The 19,116-nt window shown below is 40.3% G+C and overlaps 1 protein-coding gene across 6 annotated transcripts in view; it reads right to left on the bottom strand.

The window, feature by feature from the left end:
* Nucleotides 1–7,761: 7,761 nt before the first annotated feature.
* The window catches only part of CDC42SE2 (CDC42 small effector 2), a 102,269-nt gene continuing 90,914 nt past the window's right edge, over nucleotides 7,762–19,116 (bottom strand). For 3 of the 6 annotated variants that reach the window (XM_081035458.1, XM_081035456.1, XM_081035457.1), the window contains exons 4-6: nucleotides 13,914–14,015; nucleotides 10,767–10,870; nucleotides 7,762–10,151 (exon numbers count right to left, since the gene is read on the bottom strand). In XM_081035458.1, the coding sequence (XP_080891584.1) occupies nucleotides 10,778–10,870; nucleotides 13,914–14,015 (195 nt within the window). In that variant the 3' untranslated portion in view covers nucleotides 7,762–10,151; nucleotides 10,767–10,777. The remainder of the gene's footprint in view (nucleotides 10,152–10,766; nucleotides 10,871–13,913; nucleotides 14,016–19,116) is intronic. The other 3 variants (XM_081035461.1, XM_081035459.1, XM_081035460.1) reach the window with 1 other exon arrangement.

The raw sequence follows: 19,116 nt of genomic DNA, 5'->3' as shown, positions 1-19,116 counted from the left end.
ATCATTTGACCATGCATGCGTAGAATTAATTTCCGGGTGCTCTCTTCTATTGCACTGGTCTGTATTTCTGTCTTTATGCCAGTACCACACTGTTCTAATTACTGTAGATTTATAGTAAGTTCTGAAATCAAGCATGATACTTCCAACTTTGTTCTTTTTCAAGAGTATTTTGGCCCTTCAGGGCCCCTGCGAGTCCAAATGAATGTTAGGATGGCTGTTTCTATTTCTGCAAAAAATGCCATTGGGATTTTGATAGAGATTGCGTTAAATCTGTAGATCACCGTGGATGATACTGACATCATAACAATGTCTATCAATTCACAAACAGAATGTCCTTCCATTTACTTGTCCTTAATTTCATTAACGTTTTGTAGTTTTCAGTGTACAAACAAGTCTTTTGCCTCCTTGGTTATATTTATTCCTATGTATTGTACTATTTTTGATGCTACTGTAAATGGAATTTTTAAATTTACTTTTCATATTGTTTTTAGTGTCTAGAAACACCTGATTTTTGTGTTGATTTTGTATCTTGCAGCCTTGCTGAATTCATTAGTTTCTGTGTATGTGTGTGTGTGCACGCGCATATGTAAAATCATTAAGGCTTTCACATATCAGATCATGTCTGTGAACAGATAACTTTACTTTTCCCCGTTCCATTTGGATGCATTCTTTTCTTGCCTAACTGTTATGGCCAGGATTCCCAGTGTTTTGTTAAATACACAGATGTGGTGAAAACAGGCATCATGTCTTATTCCTGATCTTAGAGGAAAAGCTTTTAGTCTTTCACCACTGAGTATGATGTTAGTTCTGGGCTTTTTATCGTTTTGTTGAGGTAGTTCCCTTGTATTCCTAGTTTGTTGAATGTGTTTATTGTGAAAGGGTGTTGAGTTTTGTCAGGTGCATTTTCTGTATCAATTGAGTTGATCATACAGCTTTTTTCCTCCCATCATACTGCAAATGTGGGGCATTATTAGGTTGGTGCAAAAGTAATTTCGGTTTTTGCAATTATTTCTAACTTTTAAACTGCAGTTACTCTTGCACCAACCTAATACATTGATTGATTTTCTTATGGTGAGCTATTCTTGCATTCCAGGAATAAATCCCAGTTGGTCACTACATATAATCCTCTATAATATGCAGTTGAATTGTTTGCTGAAATTTTGTTGAGGCTCCGCTCTTGCTGCTTTTACGATTCTCTCTGTCTTTGACTTTGAACAGTTTGATTATGTCTTGGTGTGGGTCTCTATCCTACTTGTTTTTTGAGCCTTTTGTATTTATAATTTCCATTTCTTTCCTTAAATTTGGTATGTTTACAGCCATTTAAAAAAAAAAAAGCTCTCTGCCCGCTTTCTCTACTACTTTTTGGTGCATATATTGGCCACTTAATGGCCTCTCGGCTCTGTTCACTTCATTGTTTTTCCTTCCTGCTCCTCTGACTCCGTAATTTCAAATGATCTGTCATCAAGTTCACTAACGCTCTCTCCTGCCTGATCAGGTCTGATGTTGAACCCCTGTAGTGAATTTTTCAATTCAGTTATTGTGTCTTTCAGCTCCAGAATCTGTTTGGTTCTCTTTAATAATGTCTACCTCTGTTGATATTCTCATTTTTTAAAAGTCATTTTCCTTGATTTTGTTGTCTCTCCATGATTTCATTTAGCTCACTAAGCATATTTAATACTATTGCATATTTAATACTGTTTTAAATTCTTTGTCAAGTCAGAGGTCTTTTGTTGAGATTGGTTTTTGGAGATTTTTTTGTTCTTTTAAGGAACCATAGCTTGTTTTTCCTTTGTATGTCTTGTGGTCTTTTGTTGAGATCTGGGCATTTGAAACAACGGTCCCCTCCCCCGGCCTTTACTGAGAGGCTTCCTGCAGGGGAAGCCCTTCACTAATCAGCCCCGCTTAAAGGCTCATTCATGATCCTCTCTGGGTCTGAACCTTTCCCGGCTCTGCATGTTCCCTGGGACTGCATGTGTGCAGTTCCCCACAAAGGGCAACTGCTTCGAAATGTCTTTATTTCCATAAGGTTCCCATTCCTGCATGTCCTCAGAAGACTTGAATCTGTGCTGTCCCTCTGCCTGTCATTTCTTACCTCCAGCATCCACACGTCTGCAGACCACCTGCACTTTCAACAAGCTGGGCACCCACGTGAGTCTTCAGTAGCCTCCAGCCTGGCTTCCAGATGATGCCAACATTCTCATCACCGCTCCGAGTCAGGCAAGACAAACCCACCAGCCATTTTGTGTGGCTTTTTCTTGTTTAGGCATTTGCTTGGTTGGTGCAGCTTATTAACTTGATTTCTGGAATTCTCACAAAGCTCTTTTGCTTGTTGTTGTTGATGATGGTGGTGGTATTATTATTAATTTGATGTTTCTGTCGGGGAATAAAGGCCTGGAGCTTCCTAGTCAGCTATATTGCTGAGGTCATCTCTAATATTTCTTGTTTAAAATGTTATTTTGTTTTATATTACCATTATGAAATTAGTAGTATAAAGAAAATGAAACCCAAGTAAGGTAGACTGGCATCATAAGAAAAATAAGTCTATATAGCTATTTGATTTTGAATTCTCTGAGAATTACCTCCTTAATTCTAAATGTACGCATTACTTTCATTGCTTGAATTGTACAAATCATTTTATACAGCAGAAGATGGGGCTTGTAATAGAGTTGTCTTTCCTTCCAGTTATGGTTATATTTTTACATTTAAGTTTCCACTTGTTATTTTTATAACTTTAAAGAATATATTTTTAACACACACATATATAGAGTACTTTGAATTCCCAGCATGTACATAGATTAGAAATTGATGTTCCTCCATTTCTTTTCTGTTATTACACTATTTTCTGAATTTTGTCAAGTTTTCAAATTTTACATTCTGTTCTGTGACTATAGTTCTTTAATGCTTTGATTTTTAAAAACTTGAATATGGTAATTTTGTACCTGTAATTCACTATACAACCAAAATGTTATTAACTCTTAAAGAAATACAATTATTCATCACTAAAACTGCCTGTCAAACAATTTTTTTCTTAAATTTCATTCAAATCATGTTATTTGTATGGCTGACCCTATTCTAGGAGCTGAAGGTACGTCCATCAGTCACCCAAAACCGGGTTGCGTCTTTGGACATGTTTTATGTTAATACCAGAACATCTAGAATTTTCTTTCCTTTTTGCTTGTTGACATTTAAAGCATTTAAATGTTTTGTCAGCAAAGTACTAAGATCTTCTCAGTTTCGATATCACCATTTCAGCATGGCTTTTTGTTTTTTCGGTTTTAAGATTTTACTGGGGAAGGGGTACAGGACTTTATTGGGGAACAATGTGTACTTCCAGGACTTTTTTCCAAGTCAAGTTGTTGTCTTTTCAATCCTAGTTGTGGAGGGTGCCGTTCAGGTTCAAGTTGTCCTTTCAGTCTTAGTTGTGGAGGGCGCAGCTCAGCTCCAGGTCCAGTTGTCATTGCTAGTTGCAGGGGGTGCAGCCCACCATCCCTTGCAGGAGTCGAGGAGTCGAACCGGCAACCTTGTGGTTGAGAGGATGCGCTCCAACCAACTGAGCCATCTGGCCACCTGGGCGGGACCTGAGCAGCAGCTCATTGACTTCATTCTAGTTGCGGAGGGCGCAGGTCGCTGGCCCACATGGGAATCAAACCGGCAGCCCCATTGCCCAGAGCTCACGCTCTAACCAACTGAGCCACCCGTCTGTCCCTCAGCGTGGTATTTTCAACTGCAGTTCCTCTTCCATGTCCCTGCCTGTTTGTCCAGAGCACTCATCATTTTCTAATCTTTTCTCAATTTACTCATTTGGCTTCCTGTCTGTGTCTGCATGCCCCACCACTAGGATGAAAGCTCCATGGAGGGCAGAGGAATTGTTCACTAAAAGTGGGCACATGGTGCTCAATAAAAAGTTTTTGAATGCATGAATCTTCTAGCTATTAAATGCTATCCATTTAATTATGCTTCTTGTAACCAATTTTCCTAAAATCTCATTGTTCTAATTTGGATACATTGCTTTCTAGGTTTGCTTCAGATCTAGAAATCCTGAGATTTAATTATATGACTAGATTTGTTCTACTTGTTCCTGCAAAGCATAATCTCAAGGTGTTTTCAGGAGGGTGTGTGGAAGTTTGTGATTCCCTGCCGGTCTGATCAGCTTCGTTTTGCAGTCTCACTGCATTGAGACTTCAGCTGTACATAGAATACTCGTTCAAAATGATTTCTCTGAGAAGTTTGAGGCAAGTGCTGTATTACATTCTACATCTCACTGTTGCTGCTGAGAAATCTGATAATCCTCAGAAGGAGGAGAAATAGTTGGAGAAATAATGTAATTTCCCAAAGCTGAATACGTGAGTCTTCAGAACAAAAGACTGAGGACTGTGAAGTGTGAGTATAAATGCAAAAGCAAGTTTTTGAAATTTCAAAACACAAATGACAGGTCATTCCTTTTTTATATTCTTTTCTCTCCAGAGCATCTCCCTTGCTTTCTTTAACAGCAAATTCCTGTTAATGACAGGTTGGCCCACAGGAATCCTCCATTTCCTTGAACTTCTCATCTCACGTGACTTAGTGATTTTTTTCCCCTAGTGTTTACCTGCCACATTAGTTTGCTTCCGGAACGTCCGGCTGGAAAGAGGGAGAACGGGCCGCTTGTGAGTGTCTGCGTTGCACTATAGCTGATCCTGATACGCTAGTGGCCTGCGCGCGTTGTACACAAGTAGGCGGTGGCTGCACGTACAGGGGACGATCCACGCGCTCGTCCCCATACCTCTGTGGTCTGAAAGTCTCACGCCCCCCAGAATCCCTGCTGAGATCCTAACGCCAAAGGTGACGGTATGAGGGGAGGCCTTCAGGTGTAGCTCTCACGAGTGGGATGAGTGCCTCATGAGGGTCTGGGAAGCTCCAGCCACCCCTACCACGTGAAGGTACGAGGTCTGTAACCCAGAAGGGGGCCCTCATCCCCCCATGCCAGAGCCCTGATCTTTGACTGCAGCCTCCAAAACTGTGAGAAATCTCTTTTTCTGTTGTTTATAAGCTACCCAGTCTGGGGTATTTTGTTATAACAGCCAGAATGGACTAAAACACTTTTTCCAAGATTAAGCATTATCTACAGACATTTGTGAAAAAATTTTAGGGGACAAAACTGATATTCTAGAAAACTGGGAAGAAGTTCAACTCAGAAATCATTCCATTTTGAAATTCTTAATCTGGGTGGCTCTGCCAAAAGCAGTCAGTAGTGAGTTTCACCTCTTCTTTGGGCTATTTCTGATAAAGCAACCCAGAAACAGCAACTGAAGTGTTTTCTGACACTGCCCAAGCACGCAGGTGCAGAGTGCCCCGTGCACACGGGCAGGTGGGCGGCCTGTGGGAGCTCACCGTCCAGAACTACCCTAGGGGTTGAGTGAAGGAGTCAGTCATGTTGAGAGGCAGACACACAGGCTGACTGTGTGTAGGTGACTGAAATTAAGAATAGTACAAAAAAGGTAAAGCTCTGAAGATTTTAAAGAAGTTACTGCATTTGCTACTCCTTTAGAGGAGCAAAACAAAACTAAAAACCTGTGCCTAGGAATCCTTTCTGGGCCCCCAAGGCAGGCTATCAGTGCATTTATCTGTCTGAAGCTACTGAACATGTGTGTGTGTTTCACTGAGTTGTAACGCTCTAGTGAACTCTGGAGCTTGGATTTACAAGAGAAAATTGGGGGTTAGAACCAGACATTGTCTTTACTGCCCTGCTCTTACCTTCCAATGAGACTAAAATCATCCTTTCTTCAAATACCAAGGTCATCAGTCTTTTAGCAACTGCTAAAAGGACCCAGATCAAACATTTGGATCCCCTTATTCAGGAAGTAGCTTTTCTAGTAAACCTTTATTTTTTCTTCTATGCATCAAAGACAGGCCAGATAAAAAACTTTTTAAGATGAGATTAAGAGGATAAGGGTAAAGGGTAAAGATCAAAAGGAGCCCAGAGGTTGCATGTATCTGGTTGAAAGCACTTAAACAAAACAAAACAAAACAAAAACATAGTCTTGGAAACAGAAAAACTAAAAGTTAAGGTGCCAAAATATAAAAAGACAGATTAACATGAGTCATTTATTAAGTTCCCTTGCTGGACCACTCTGGATGGAGACAATACATTGAAGGTAAAATTTCAACTGTTTTCTTTCCAGTCTGCTAAAAGCATATTTTAACAAGAGGCTATAGGGAGGTGGGGGGAGGGAGATGAGGGTAAAGGGGATCAAATATATGGTGATGGAAGGAGAACTGACTCTGGGTGGTGAACACACAATGGGATTTGTAGATGATGTAATACAGAATTGTACACCTGAAATTATGTAATTTGTCACCCCAATAAATTAAAAAAAAAAAGAGGCTATAATTCCTCCTTGTCTATACCATTTGTACGTTTTTGCATTTTCACAAGTTTTAACAAATTCCAGACCGTCCCTGACACTATAGATTTGTCCTACTTTTTGTGCTCATGAATAAGCCCTCCCTCATCCATTTTATGCATGTCCTTTAAAAACGTGCTCAAAATAGAGCTCCTGATATACAAACATCAGTTTCTTCAGGTACTTTGCTTCTTAACTGGGATGTCTTACTGGATTGTCAGTATTTTAGCCCAACAAAAAATTTCACATCTTGTTTGTTTTTTCAGTCAAGGAACTTCATCTTAACCCAATTTCTTTTTAGAGTCTTTGAACATAAGATGAGGACAAAAATTACCAAAACTTTGTGAAATATTCTTTGGTGATACTTTTCTCATTGATTTTTCTGTTTTAGAATGTTGTATAGCAGTTCTCATGATTCAGCCAAGCCTACCGGACCTCATCTCAGCATTTGACCCATCTAACAGGATGTATTGCGTGAGTACATACCATGTTTCCCCCAAAATAAGACCGGATTTTATATTTTTGCTCCAAAAGACACATTAGAATGTATTTTCAGGGGATGGCTTATTTTTCATGTACAATCTACATTTATTCAAATACAGTCATGTCATCTGGAACATTGTCATAACGTACTAAATGTGTCCATCTGGCTGACCATCCTAACTGGGGCTTATTTTCAGGGAAACACAGTAGATATTCTTTGCTCTGAACCAGGGTGTCTCATCGTAGCTCTGTGACACTGGGGGGCTGGCCTGTGTTGAGCCGCCTCCCTGGTTTCTACTCCCACCCGGTGTTAGCAGCCTGTTCCACACCATTCCTCAGGTTGTGACTGCCAGATATTGCTAAGTGGTCCCTGAGGAACAAAACTGCCCCAATGGGGAACAAGCGTCCTAAACTTTCAGTGATGTTGGAAATGCTCTATACTGTCTATTATGATAGCTGGTCACTACATGAAGCTATTAAGCACTTGACCTGTGACTAGTATGGGTGAGGAACAGAATTCTTTAATTTTATTTAAATCCTGCATATACTGTGAGCTCAAAATGCTTCAGCCTGAAAAACTGAACAAGTATTTGATTTCTTTGTTAGAAATCATTTGTGATGTTGACAGACAATGAAAATTTGGAGAAAGGGGTTATTTAAATAAAAAGTCCTATTTCCAAACATTTAATGTTCATTCTGACTAGACATTTGTTAAATTATAAGGTGAAGTCAAAGATTATAGCTTAGAAATTGAAATTCCCCTTTTAGAGAGAAAAGTGATAAATTATTTCTGCATGACAGCCTTAAATGAAAATATAATGCTAAAAAGGTGCCCTAAGTGAATTCTGGCAAGTGATTTCTAGAAAGGTTAAAAAAAAAAATTGAAAGGCAAAGTCAAACAAGGATTGAAAGAAAACATTTATTGAATCAATAATTTCTTTTTAATATCTACAAGCCAACACTGAACTCTATTTAAGAATGAACACAATGTACAAAAAAAGTATGCTTATATTATAAAAATATGTCAATTTTTATCTTTTGGGTGCTGAGCAGAAGTCATTTTAAACAAAATCAAGGCAAACTTGCTCTCTAGACCTGCTATAATTTAATCCCGAGTGGAAGCTGACACGTCCCTGTGGAGGCAGGTGCTGGGCCCACTCGCCCAGCAGCACAAGGACCCAGAGAAGAACCTGTGTCATTAGACCTTCATTCACTTTCCCTTGCTTAACAGTTACAAGCATGTATTTCAGTAAAGTTATTAACAGTCAATCCTACTTAATTAGCTTCAATTTTAAAATGAGATACATTGCTCTGGGGACCAACTGACCTCCTAAGAGTTACAATCCCACTTAGGAATGTGGGAAAGCTGCCTCCATACTCAGATATCTTCAAGCTGTCCTAGAAAATTTGTGCCCAAAGTTCTAAGAATTTCTGGTACTCTTGAATGTACGGCACCTTCCTTGGCATGTCCTTGTACAGAGTGTGGCCACTGTGCCCGGAAGTCAGTGGTGGCCCTGTGGCCCTTACCATGGGGACATGCCCACGGGAGTAGTTGGTCCTTGAAGAAGCAGAAAAGATAGCGATTGGAAAAAAGTAAAATCAAATTATGTGCTGGGGAAAAGGGACCCTGGCTTCCCTGTATTGTATCTCCCCAGGAGATAGATGACAACTATAAAAACTGTACGAATTTTAAAAGTCAAAATAGAAGTCGGCTACATGGCACCCGAGCTGCCATGAGCAGGAAATCGAGTCCGTCTTTTCTGGAACTGGTGTCCAGCAGTGCCCCCACAGGACAGCTGCACACGGATGACTGACACCAGGTGAACAGAAGTTACTATACGAACTGCAAGATGCCTGTTGTGATTACTAGGCATACATGTTTCCCTTGACACTGACACCTACAAAGGCTCCAAGTACAAGGACTGAGTAATCAATATCGTGCCCCCTGTCCCGGGTACATTGAAAGAATTGGGGGAGCAATGCTTTCATGTTTTGCCTACACACACCCAGTATTTATTCAGTTACCTATTTCATAAAAACCTGGGACTAAGGTGAGGGGAAAGGGATAGAAAAAGAAAACAATCACTTTCAATTGCTTAATTCCTTAACGCTAAGTTTTCAATTAATTAAGCCCCATTTGCTGCAGGAAATGTTAATTCTACCAAATGTCATTAGACAAGGCTGGATGGGACAGAGGTTTGCGTTCTTGTTAAAATGTAAATCCTAACTGGCTTAATGCTACACCCTTATGGGAAGGAAAAGCATTTATAGAAATTTGTAAGAATAAACATATTTTGGAACCTAAGAAACATCCCATACAGGTGGGACGATTCAGCCAGGGCAGTATGTTCCACTGCCCCCAAATATGCAAAGTATGGAAAGGCCACTGCGTCTGCAGGTAGGAGGACAGGCCAGAAGCTCACCAACTGCTCCTGGAAACTGGGCACCATAATATGAGACATAAAATGAAAACAAGTAAAAACGAAGGAATACAAAAGATATGAACAGCTACTAAGACTCCCAGAGCCAGACGGGAGAAGGGTGTTACCACAACACTCAGACACAGCCACACCTGCTTACAATCACAGGTCCTTGCTCTCAAAATAAATATATTGAACATTTACAACAGGAGGAATGCAAACTTTTCTTTTTATTGTAATTCTAACTAAATAGACCAAAAAGTCATACTTCTAAAATAAGCTACAAGTTACCTTTTTTGTGAAACTGATGTGACCTGGTGCCACAGCTAACCTTTCTCTAATAGCAGCAGTATCATCAGCCCGTGGGCTCCCATACAAAGCAACTTCTTAAAGCATGCAGATACCTATTCTGCTGAAGTTTCAAATGATCATTGTGCTTATGGGTCTCATACCTTCCAAAATATACATAAATGGTGACGAAATAACAAATGATAGCAGATCCTTACCAATAAAATCATAAGGCAGAGGGTTGGCGGTGAAGAGATGTTTAAAATGGAAAAGAAAATGCAAAACAGTGCTAGCATTCACAAAAAAGATCATGCTAAGACCAGATCCATATTGATAAAAACTGGGATTTCAGCCACAATCTACAGCACTGCCGTGATCCACAGCCACGTGTGTCAGCTGGAGGAAACGCAGGAGTCACCTGACAGCAGCTGCTTCGGAGCAGGACAGTGATGTCACAACAGGATGAACGCGATGCCATCACACTTCTTTGTTGTAATTGAAAAGAAAAGAAAAGCAGTCACGACAAAAAAAAAATTAAAGACTAGTGGAAAGAGAAAACACAGAAATTCACAATGACCTACAAAACCAAAAGAAAAACCAAATTAGTTTTACACTTTAGGAGTTCATCTTTCTAAAAGGTGATAATTAAAACTTTATCAATAAATATAAAATTACTTCACTAAACATGGGCTCCCGCACAGTATCAATAATCAATAGTAACTACACTGTTTGAAGGGCACACCCCGACTCTCAGGCCTCCCCCACAACCAGATGTCTTAAAGTATTTCAGGTTTTCGTAAGAGTCACCTAAAACTAATATTCAAGCTGCAGTAATACTGGGACTATCACTTAAAATACCCAGCCAAGGAAAATATTTTTGCTTTTTGTTCACAATTTTTAAAAACCAGAAGAAAACCCAGGCGGTCGACCCCTAAACAACATGGGGGCACTGACCCCCGTAAGCTAACAGCGTACTGTTGACCTGACAATAGCAATTACCTCATATTTTGTATATTATATGTATTACTGTACATTGTCTTCTTATAAGTAGACAAAAAGGCTATATTAAGACAGTCGGAAGGAAAAAAAAATCCACGTGTAAGTAGATCCGTACAGGCCAAACCCATGTTGTTCCAGGGTCTCCTTATCTAGCTCTTAGCCCCCAACTGTGCGGCCCAATCCAGGTACTCACGGGAGGGGGGGCTATCCTGCCTTCGTATCCACGAGCTGCACGCTGGCCGGCATCCCGCCCCCGTAGCCTCCCTTGGACTGCATTTGGTTCTGAATGGAGCTAACCTAAAACAAGACAGAACCAGCAAATGGTGAGGTGAGTAATTAAAACTTTTGTTGGCCACAATTCCCTCATCCCCAAATACAAAAAAAAAAAAATCATTTTTTGTACTTCACAAGGTACTTGGTAACATTATCAAAAGCAGTCAAAAGTATACCAATCATACTCAACTTTCAGTTCCTCAATCTCAAGTATTTTCTTAATTTATAGACATTTCACATGTATGATCACCTCAATTACTTAAATAGAATCAGAAAAATAAGTGTAAGTACACCAGCAAAAAACACATTTTTAAAGGCCATGTGGTAAAATTTACATACTTGATACAGTCTGATAAACTAAGAGTCTGAGAATCCAAGGACCTGGACTGTAGTCCAGATTTATGAGTGTCGTAACTCTGGGTAAACTATCTTCTTTCAATATCTGGCTTCTTATCTGTAAAATGGTTAAAATGATGATCTCTTCTAACTACATTACTGGGCTATTTTCTTTCTTTGCTGAAACAAAGGCATATAAAGTTGTTTGCAGACTATGACGTGCTTTCTGTGTCGTCATTATTCCAATCTTACTCATGTCCATTGGAAGCAGAGAATAAGATAATCAGGAGAGGTTGCTAGAAAAAGGAACAATGAGGCAGCTTTGGGGGGCAGAGCTAACAGCAAAGAATCAGCACAGCAGTGGTGTCTCACACATGGAATCCGCTCAGAGGGCCCTTTATGATTGGGGTGTGGGGGACACCATCCATCCACATGAAATACAGCAGAAAACATGACACGCAACGTGCTTTGATGACCCTGAGTCAATATGTTTACAGAAGGCAGTAAGACTTGTCTAAGTTATTGTTGGAGTAAGCCAGGTTTCAATACATTCTAATAGAAGAGAATAGATCCAAAAGGGTTTAAGAGAGAAAATACGACTGGCTCTTAAAATGGGTACACGTTTACCCATTTACTGAAAAACTTACTGATGTGGAACCTCTTAGGCCTATGATTTTACATAATGTGTTGCTGTAGTCAAGTGACTACCTCAGAAGAGTGGGAGGTAATACGACAGTGAAATCTACCAGCCAGCCCCTTTATAAGGACACCTGCTCAGTCTGAGGTGACCTGTGCCATCAGCCCAAATTCATTTGCTGCTCCTTTCTGGTAAATTGCATCATGTTTTGTACCACAAAGTTGATTTCACCCTGGTACCAAATAATTCCCCACCTAATGCGATGTGTTAGCTCTTATAGATATTTCAGGCCTGTTTAAAAATGACATCTTTGTATCTGTACATGAGCCCATGCAGATTCTTTTTCCTCCACAAATCAGTTCTTCAATTTGAAACTAAAAGACTTGGATTTTCTAATGGTAACCCTTCAGTGTTGAGCTGGAATGTACGGTGGTAACTATGGACATACAATAGTTTAACACAATCGGGCTCTATTATAAAAAGGGCCGCAGAAACCTTTTCTATTGAGAAGTTCGTGTGAAAGGTAGTGTTGGGAAGAACCATGTGTGTGGGGAACTCCGAGTCATCGGACCACCGTGTAGCCTGGCTATTTCATGTGCATCCAGTCACGGCCTCATCCCAGCTGCTCAGCTCTTGGGATGGACAAACTTCAAGTATTGCTTTGGATAAACAGCATGTCTACTTGTGGTTTTGTCTTCTGTGCACTGCACCACACAGAACAATTCTCTCTCGGAGTCAGGCTTCCACAAGTGAGAACTATCACTGCATCGCGCAGGAAACCGGGATTTCACAATCCTCGGCCTAACAACTTGGAGTTCTGGGGGGAGGGGCTGTGAGAGCTTCTACGACAACAACTAATACAGGCCGTGTCTATGAAGAGCCCTTATTTGGTTCTAAACAGCTAAACTACTTCATGAAAAGTCCACATCGCTATGCAGAGAAAGCTGCGTGGAGACTGCAGGGTAGAACCTCCACTGAGGGCCGTGTGGCTCCTGCTCTCAGCAGAAGAGCTCGGAGACATGGAAGCACTGTAAGCAAGGACCAGTCCTAAGTTCTACCTATGTCGATGGAAGAGCCACGCACATGAATGCCAGTGGGAATCTGAAAGGAAATTCTGAGATGTGTATAAACAAGATTTTAAAAGTTAAATACCATGAACTAAAATGTTCATTTGTCCTATATAGATATTCCTAAAACGTAAAGACACTTGTTGATGAGAAAGAATAAAATTCAACTTATGTAACAAATTTGAAACCATTCACTCTATTTATATTAACTGTAGTAACAGGTCATAGGGTCCCATTTAGTCTTTTCACCAAACTACTGAATTACATTTTGACAGCAACCTGACAACCTCTTACATTTCCACAAAAAGAAGTTGAATAAAACAAAGTATTTTTCCTACAGATTTAAAACAAACAAACCATTTCCTTTCACAGAAAGTAGAAATGTCCTTCCTTTGCTTAGCTAGTAACTGAAGTTTGCCGTATCCAGGATACCCACCTACCTATTTTAGTCTTTTCTCTTGTTAAGTCTTTTGTTAACGCCATCCAGTGAGTATACAAGGGATCATAATTTTGTGTTTATAAAAAGCCTTGTGATTTTTTGGTTCTAAACACTTTTGGCTCATTTAGACACATCGGTTTACTACAGCTGTAGGGCGGAGCCGTAACAAAAACCCTCATTTGGTGGGGCTTCTATTTGGTGGCACTCCGTTTTTCTCTTAGACGAAAAATTAAGAAATAAAAGAGTTCAGCTAAATCAAGTCTATTCTGAAATTCACTGAAACCACTACAAAAGACAGCAGATAACATCTCTTTTTTCTTATTTCTCGTCCTACATATCTTACTGCTAAATCCTTTAAAGTATTTATTGAGAAGAAAGGTAGCTGTGAAGAGTTTAGTACCAGAAATACAAACAAATGCATTACTTGGCAAATTAGATGAGAAATTAATTTTTCATTATTCATTTTATCTCTTCTATGTCACATTATTTATATCCGATGTCTACAAATTCACTTAGCACAGTGTAATCACTAAAAACGTGTCCCTGTCACACAGAGGCCTCGTGCACATGTCCCACCGACATACTTACTGAATTCATCCCACTGAACAGGTCTCCTGATCCCACGTGGGCCGTGTGCACAAAGTTTGTGGGCTCGCCGATCATGCTTCGGTCAATCCGCCGGCGCCTTTTCTAAAATACAAGCACAACATGTTGAGAAAATTGTCTTAACAGGAAACTTACTCTGATGTATACACTATGGATGAATGACTTTGTTTAATAATATAATAAATTTGCCCATGACACAGAAATACCTAGAATTTTATGGTAAAATCTCTAAGAGAATATATGCACACACAAAAAATGATTGGTAAAGGTTATTATTCAGAACTTAAAACATTATTTGGTCTAGCTTTGGCCATCAACATATTAGTATAATAACCATTTGTTTTATTCTTTTTAAAAAATGAGACATGTAAATTTATCATCAGTAATCATTCTTGTTAGCAAAGAATACATACATTGTGATTTGAGTAGAACACTCTGATTTGTAACATCAGTTCTCAGTGATGTTAAAACAGTCACAGGTTTTCGATGATTAGGTACTGTGAACTAACTGGGAGAGGGGGCGCTGGCACCGCCACCTAACAGCAGCTCAGCATATCCCCGTTTGCTTCCCTCTCCACCGTATGCTTCTGAAATTGCAGGTTGCCTCGAAACTAAGACAAGTTATGTATGAACTTGTTGGATTAGGCTGCCTTTGAACATAATATTTTGTTTGCGTCTCCTGAAATGTTGGCATGATCCTGATAAATCCTCAAACCTTAACAAGACAGACCCAGGGGACAGCTCCGTAGGATTAGAACATGATTTTCTACACAATCACAAAAGCAGAGAGTTCACGTGTTAACTTTAGAAGCCAGCAGACATTATTTTATTGTCATCTAGCTTTTGTTGCTGCAGATTGGAATCCCAAAATGGTGTCTGCAGGACGGCAGGCTTTGCAAAGCCTGATGTGCAGAGGGGCCCGCCTGGCTCAGCGAGAGGCCCCCCAAGCGGGCCAGGGTGTATTTCAAAGAATAAGATCCACTCTCAGGCCACTAGGAGTCCAGACCACCCTTCACCATGGGAACACACAGAGCGACTTCTAAGCGTTCTGAATCTGCACAGTTTCCTTGGGAGGGAGTGTTTGGGGCTTAGCAGAAGGCTCCACGAGGCCCACCTCTCCACGTCACTGATTATTCTAATCTCTGAGTTACTGAAGGAAGATGCTGGGAGAGAAGAGTCACCATGGTGCTCTCGGGCCACCACCCATCTCACCCCAAAATGTTTCTTGAAAGAATTAATGGAGAGGACTGTGAATCAATATGCTTGTGAAAGGGGTACTCTACACATTCATAACAATATTACAAACATCCTCAGTACTGAAGGAGGAGGTTCAAATGCGGATAACTGATTTAAAATACTCTCACACTGAAAAGCAAGAGACAGGAAGAATTCAACTTACATCATAATGATTATGTTTGGTAATTTATAAATCTGAAAATAGTGAATATTTTTAAACTTGAACTTTACTGAGTTTTGAGTCAAACTTTCCCTTTAATATTAGGTTTCTTCATACCCTCTGATTTCACTTTGATTTTACGAAATAAAAGTGGGAGCTTTCAGCCCTTCCTTCCCTAAGGCTTGAAGGAGCACAGCTCTTAAAGGGGAATGATCAAATTGGTTTGAAAAGGCCACTCCATGTTAGCTACCAGAGGAAAGTGGGCTGGAGGGGGCCAAAAGAAGTTGTTGTAATGCTGGCGAGGAAATTACTCAGATGCAACTAACAACAGCAAAGACGGAAAGAGGAGGATAGATTCAAGAGGTGTTCAGTGGATAAAATCAACAGCATCTGGTTGTTGACTGGGTTTGGGAACTGAGGGGGAGAGGTAGAACTTGAGAGATGCACAGATTTCAGATCTGAAAAGCTCGTGCCCAGTCCACTGGGGGAGCTAATCCTTGAGGAGGGAAGGAGATGAAAGATGCAGTCTAAGACAATCAGAGGTGCCAGCGAGACGTCCAAGTGAATGTATCAAGAGGGCAAGTGGGATATATGGAAATAGGATTCTGAAAGAGGCTACAGTGAAGGGTCACCACCATAATAAAGCTGTTTATAATAAAGTTAATGAGACTTCCTCAGGGAAAAAGTGCACAGACGAACCTAACTAAGGTTGGGTGGAAGGAAATAAACAAAGGAGGCCAAAAAGAAACATCCTGAAGTTACAGAAAAACTCAGGGATATCTCTTGAAAGTATCAAGGAGGGAGCAGGCACCACAGCTGAAACTGGCGAGGGTCAGTGGGACCCAGACGTGTGCCCTGGACGCAGCAGGCCCTCCGGGGGCAGTGCCCGTGCAGCACTAGGAGCGACGACACTAAAGGGGTTTAGGGGTGTCCAGGTGGGAAACGGGGCCTCAGACCCGGGCAGGGAGAAAGGGAAATACGGACAGCCTGAATTTGTTCCTGTGAAGATGAGAAAGACTTGATTATGCTTAATTTCTGATGAGAAAGATCCAGTAAGAGAGAGACTGAAGGTAAAAAACTAGAGAATTAGCAGCATGATACGGTTACAGAGAAGGTAGGAAGGTCGGGACCCAGAAAAGCCAAGGTGTCTCTTCTAAGCTTCAGTTTTAACATCCTTAACGAATCAAGCCTAGATGCCAAGTATAATTAAATATTTTAAAATATAAAAATGTACTATTTCTCAGGCACATGTAGACATTTGCAGAATGCTGCTTTTATGGTGTGCTGTATTAAGACTACAAGAGAGACAAGATTTAAAACTTGAGCAAACAAGGGGAATTCCAGAGGCGCCTCTGCAAAGAAAAACAGGAAGTAGCGCTCACGGCTCTGACGTGCGCTGTTGTCAGGAGCAGAGTCACTGCTTGTCCTGGAAACACACTATTTTTCACAGGGAGCTCTATTAAGACTCAACCATCTGAACAATTCTTGCCATCCTTGCATCTGACTCTGCATAAGAGCAAGAACTAGAGGTTCAAAATGAGTAGCTGTGTTAGGGTGGAGGGTTACGTCACATTTCTACATAAGTACTTGCCATCACAGTAAAATCATTATGAAAGATAATGAGCTAATAACCTGGAGTAGATGCAAGTAGGAGAAGAAATAAAGTGCCACTGTGTGAACACATTTGCGTCTCAATACGAAAAGACCAACTATAAAAGCACACTTAGGGACAATGGGGAAATTTAAAAACTGTAGATTATACTTTGAGGAGTGGTAATAATACTATAGTTACCTTTTTTTAAAAAGGCTCTCGCTCAGCAATGAAAAGAAATGAACTATGGATATATACACTACAACATGAAGGAGTCTCAAAATAATTATGCTGCGATGGCACAAAATAGGTACATACTATATATACTTCCATTTATATAAGGTTATAGAAAATGCAAACTAATGCATTGTCATAGAAAGCAGATCAGTGGTTGCTTAGGGAAGTAGATAAGGGGTGAGCAAGAGGGATTACAGAGATACCTGAGAACTTTTGGGGGTAGATGGATATAGTCACTATCTTGGTTGTGGTAGTGGCTTCGGGAACATATGTCCAAACTTATCAAATTGTACACTTTAAATATGGGCTATTTAATGCATGTCAATGTCTACCCAGTAGGTTGTACACCTGAAACTAATATAATATTGAATGTCAACTGTAATTTAAAACAAAAAAGGGCTGTTTAAACCTTAGAGATACATACTGAAGTATTTTTGGGTAAAACGTGATGTCTAGAACGTGCTTTAAATTCTCCAGTGGGCGTGGGTGTAGTGAAACAAGACAGCCCTCCACTGATAACTGCTGCAGTAGGCGCTACATACATGGGATGGGGGGGGGGTTCTCTTCCCTCTAATTGTGTATATTTGATAAATTTCTTAATACGTTTTTTAACAGATTTGTTCATTTAGTTTCCTCCTACTCTTACAACTTTACAAAAAAATTTAGGTATTGTGTACTAGTAAAAATGATGTAATACAAGTATGAATAATGTTTAATTTCATATCTGTTTTCCATCAGAACTTAATGTTGTCCTCATTCTTTATTGCTTTACAATTCTAAAACTGTTTCCTACCCACTTCCTGTCTTCCTCCCAAAACTATTAGAAGATATATATATTCTAAAGTTTTAAAAAATGTACTACATAGCTACCAAGTAACATATCTAACTATAATATCAATTTAGTTTAACATTGTTATTCATATGTATCATTCATGCATTCATGTTACATGTTCTTTCTTTAAAAATAAAACAAAAATGGATTAAATCATAAGATCCAGTGCAAGGTCAGCATATTCAGATGTCCTACTCCATCTCTCCTGATTTCCCAGCTCCGCCCTCCTCGGGTCAGCTTTAGTCTCAGGCTGGTGGCAACAGAGTTGCCGCAAGCCTAGCCCTTCCATCTGTGTGCAGTGATATACAGAGGAATAGCCCTTTATTAAAAATAAGGCAAATTTCCCATGAGGTCTCCACAGAACTTCCTCTGGCATCTGAGTTCTGTGCCCTTAACTAACCCTCTCACACACAGGATGTCTCTCTTGGGCCAAACTCTTGAACCCACTCACTGCTCAGCGAGAGGAGACTCCCATGAAAGGCACAGAGCCGCCTCAGGGATCCCCACGGCACGCGGGGCCGCTGCTCAAACAGCGTGTCCTACACAGCAGGAGGTGCAGAGTGCATGCTGTGGTGACAGGGATGACGTCCATCGAGGCAACTACGAGGGAATGTAAAGATTATTTATTTTTTAAGGAGGGCGCAGCTCCCAGTGGCCCATGCGGGGATCAAACTAACAGCCTTGCTGTTAAACTAGCACCATGCTCTAACCAACTGAGATAACCGGCCACCCCCTAGGCATCTATTTTTAAAACTTGGAATATAAAATTCATAGAAAGGATTATTCTATGATTATTCTTCTGACAGACACTTCTCTGGTTTCCCACTAATCTCTCTGCTTTTGTTTACCTTGTATAAGCTGGTGTTTTCCAGGATATTCTAGGTTTCTTTTCTTCCCTCGTGTCTTCACTTTATTAAACTCGATGCTGATGACTATTTTGATAATCTATTTTCTCTTTTCTGTGCTTTAGACTATACGTTCAGCTGCTTACCAGACACCTCCATGGGAATGCTCAGAAAATACTTAAATTTCTAATGTCCAAAACTGAACACACAACCTTACTTCTGTAACCCTTCCTCCTCTTCATTTCCTTTTAGTAAACGCTTCCCCCTGTTCTTCAAGCCAGATC

The sequence above is a fragment of the Rhinolophus hipposideros genome (genome assembly GCF_964194185.1).
Source record: "Rhinolophus hipposideros genome assembly, chromosome: 23".
NCBI lineage: Eukaryota > Metazoa > Chordata > Mammalia > Chiroptera > Rhinolophidae > Rhinolophus > Rhinolophus hipposideros.
The sequence above is the reverse complement of the archived record's forward strand: the minus strand, read 5'-3'. Positions and strand labels throughout refer to the sequence as shown.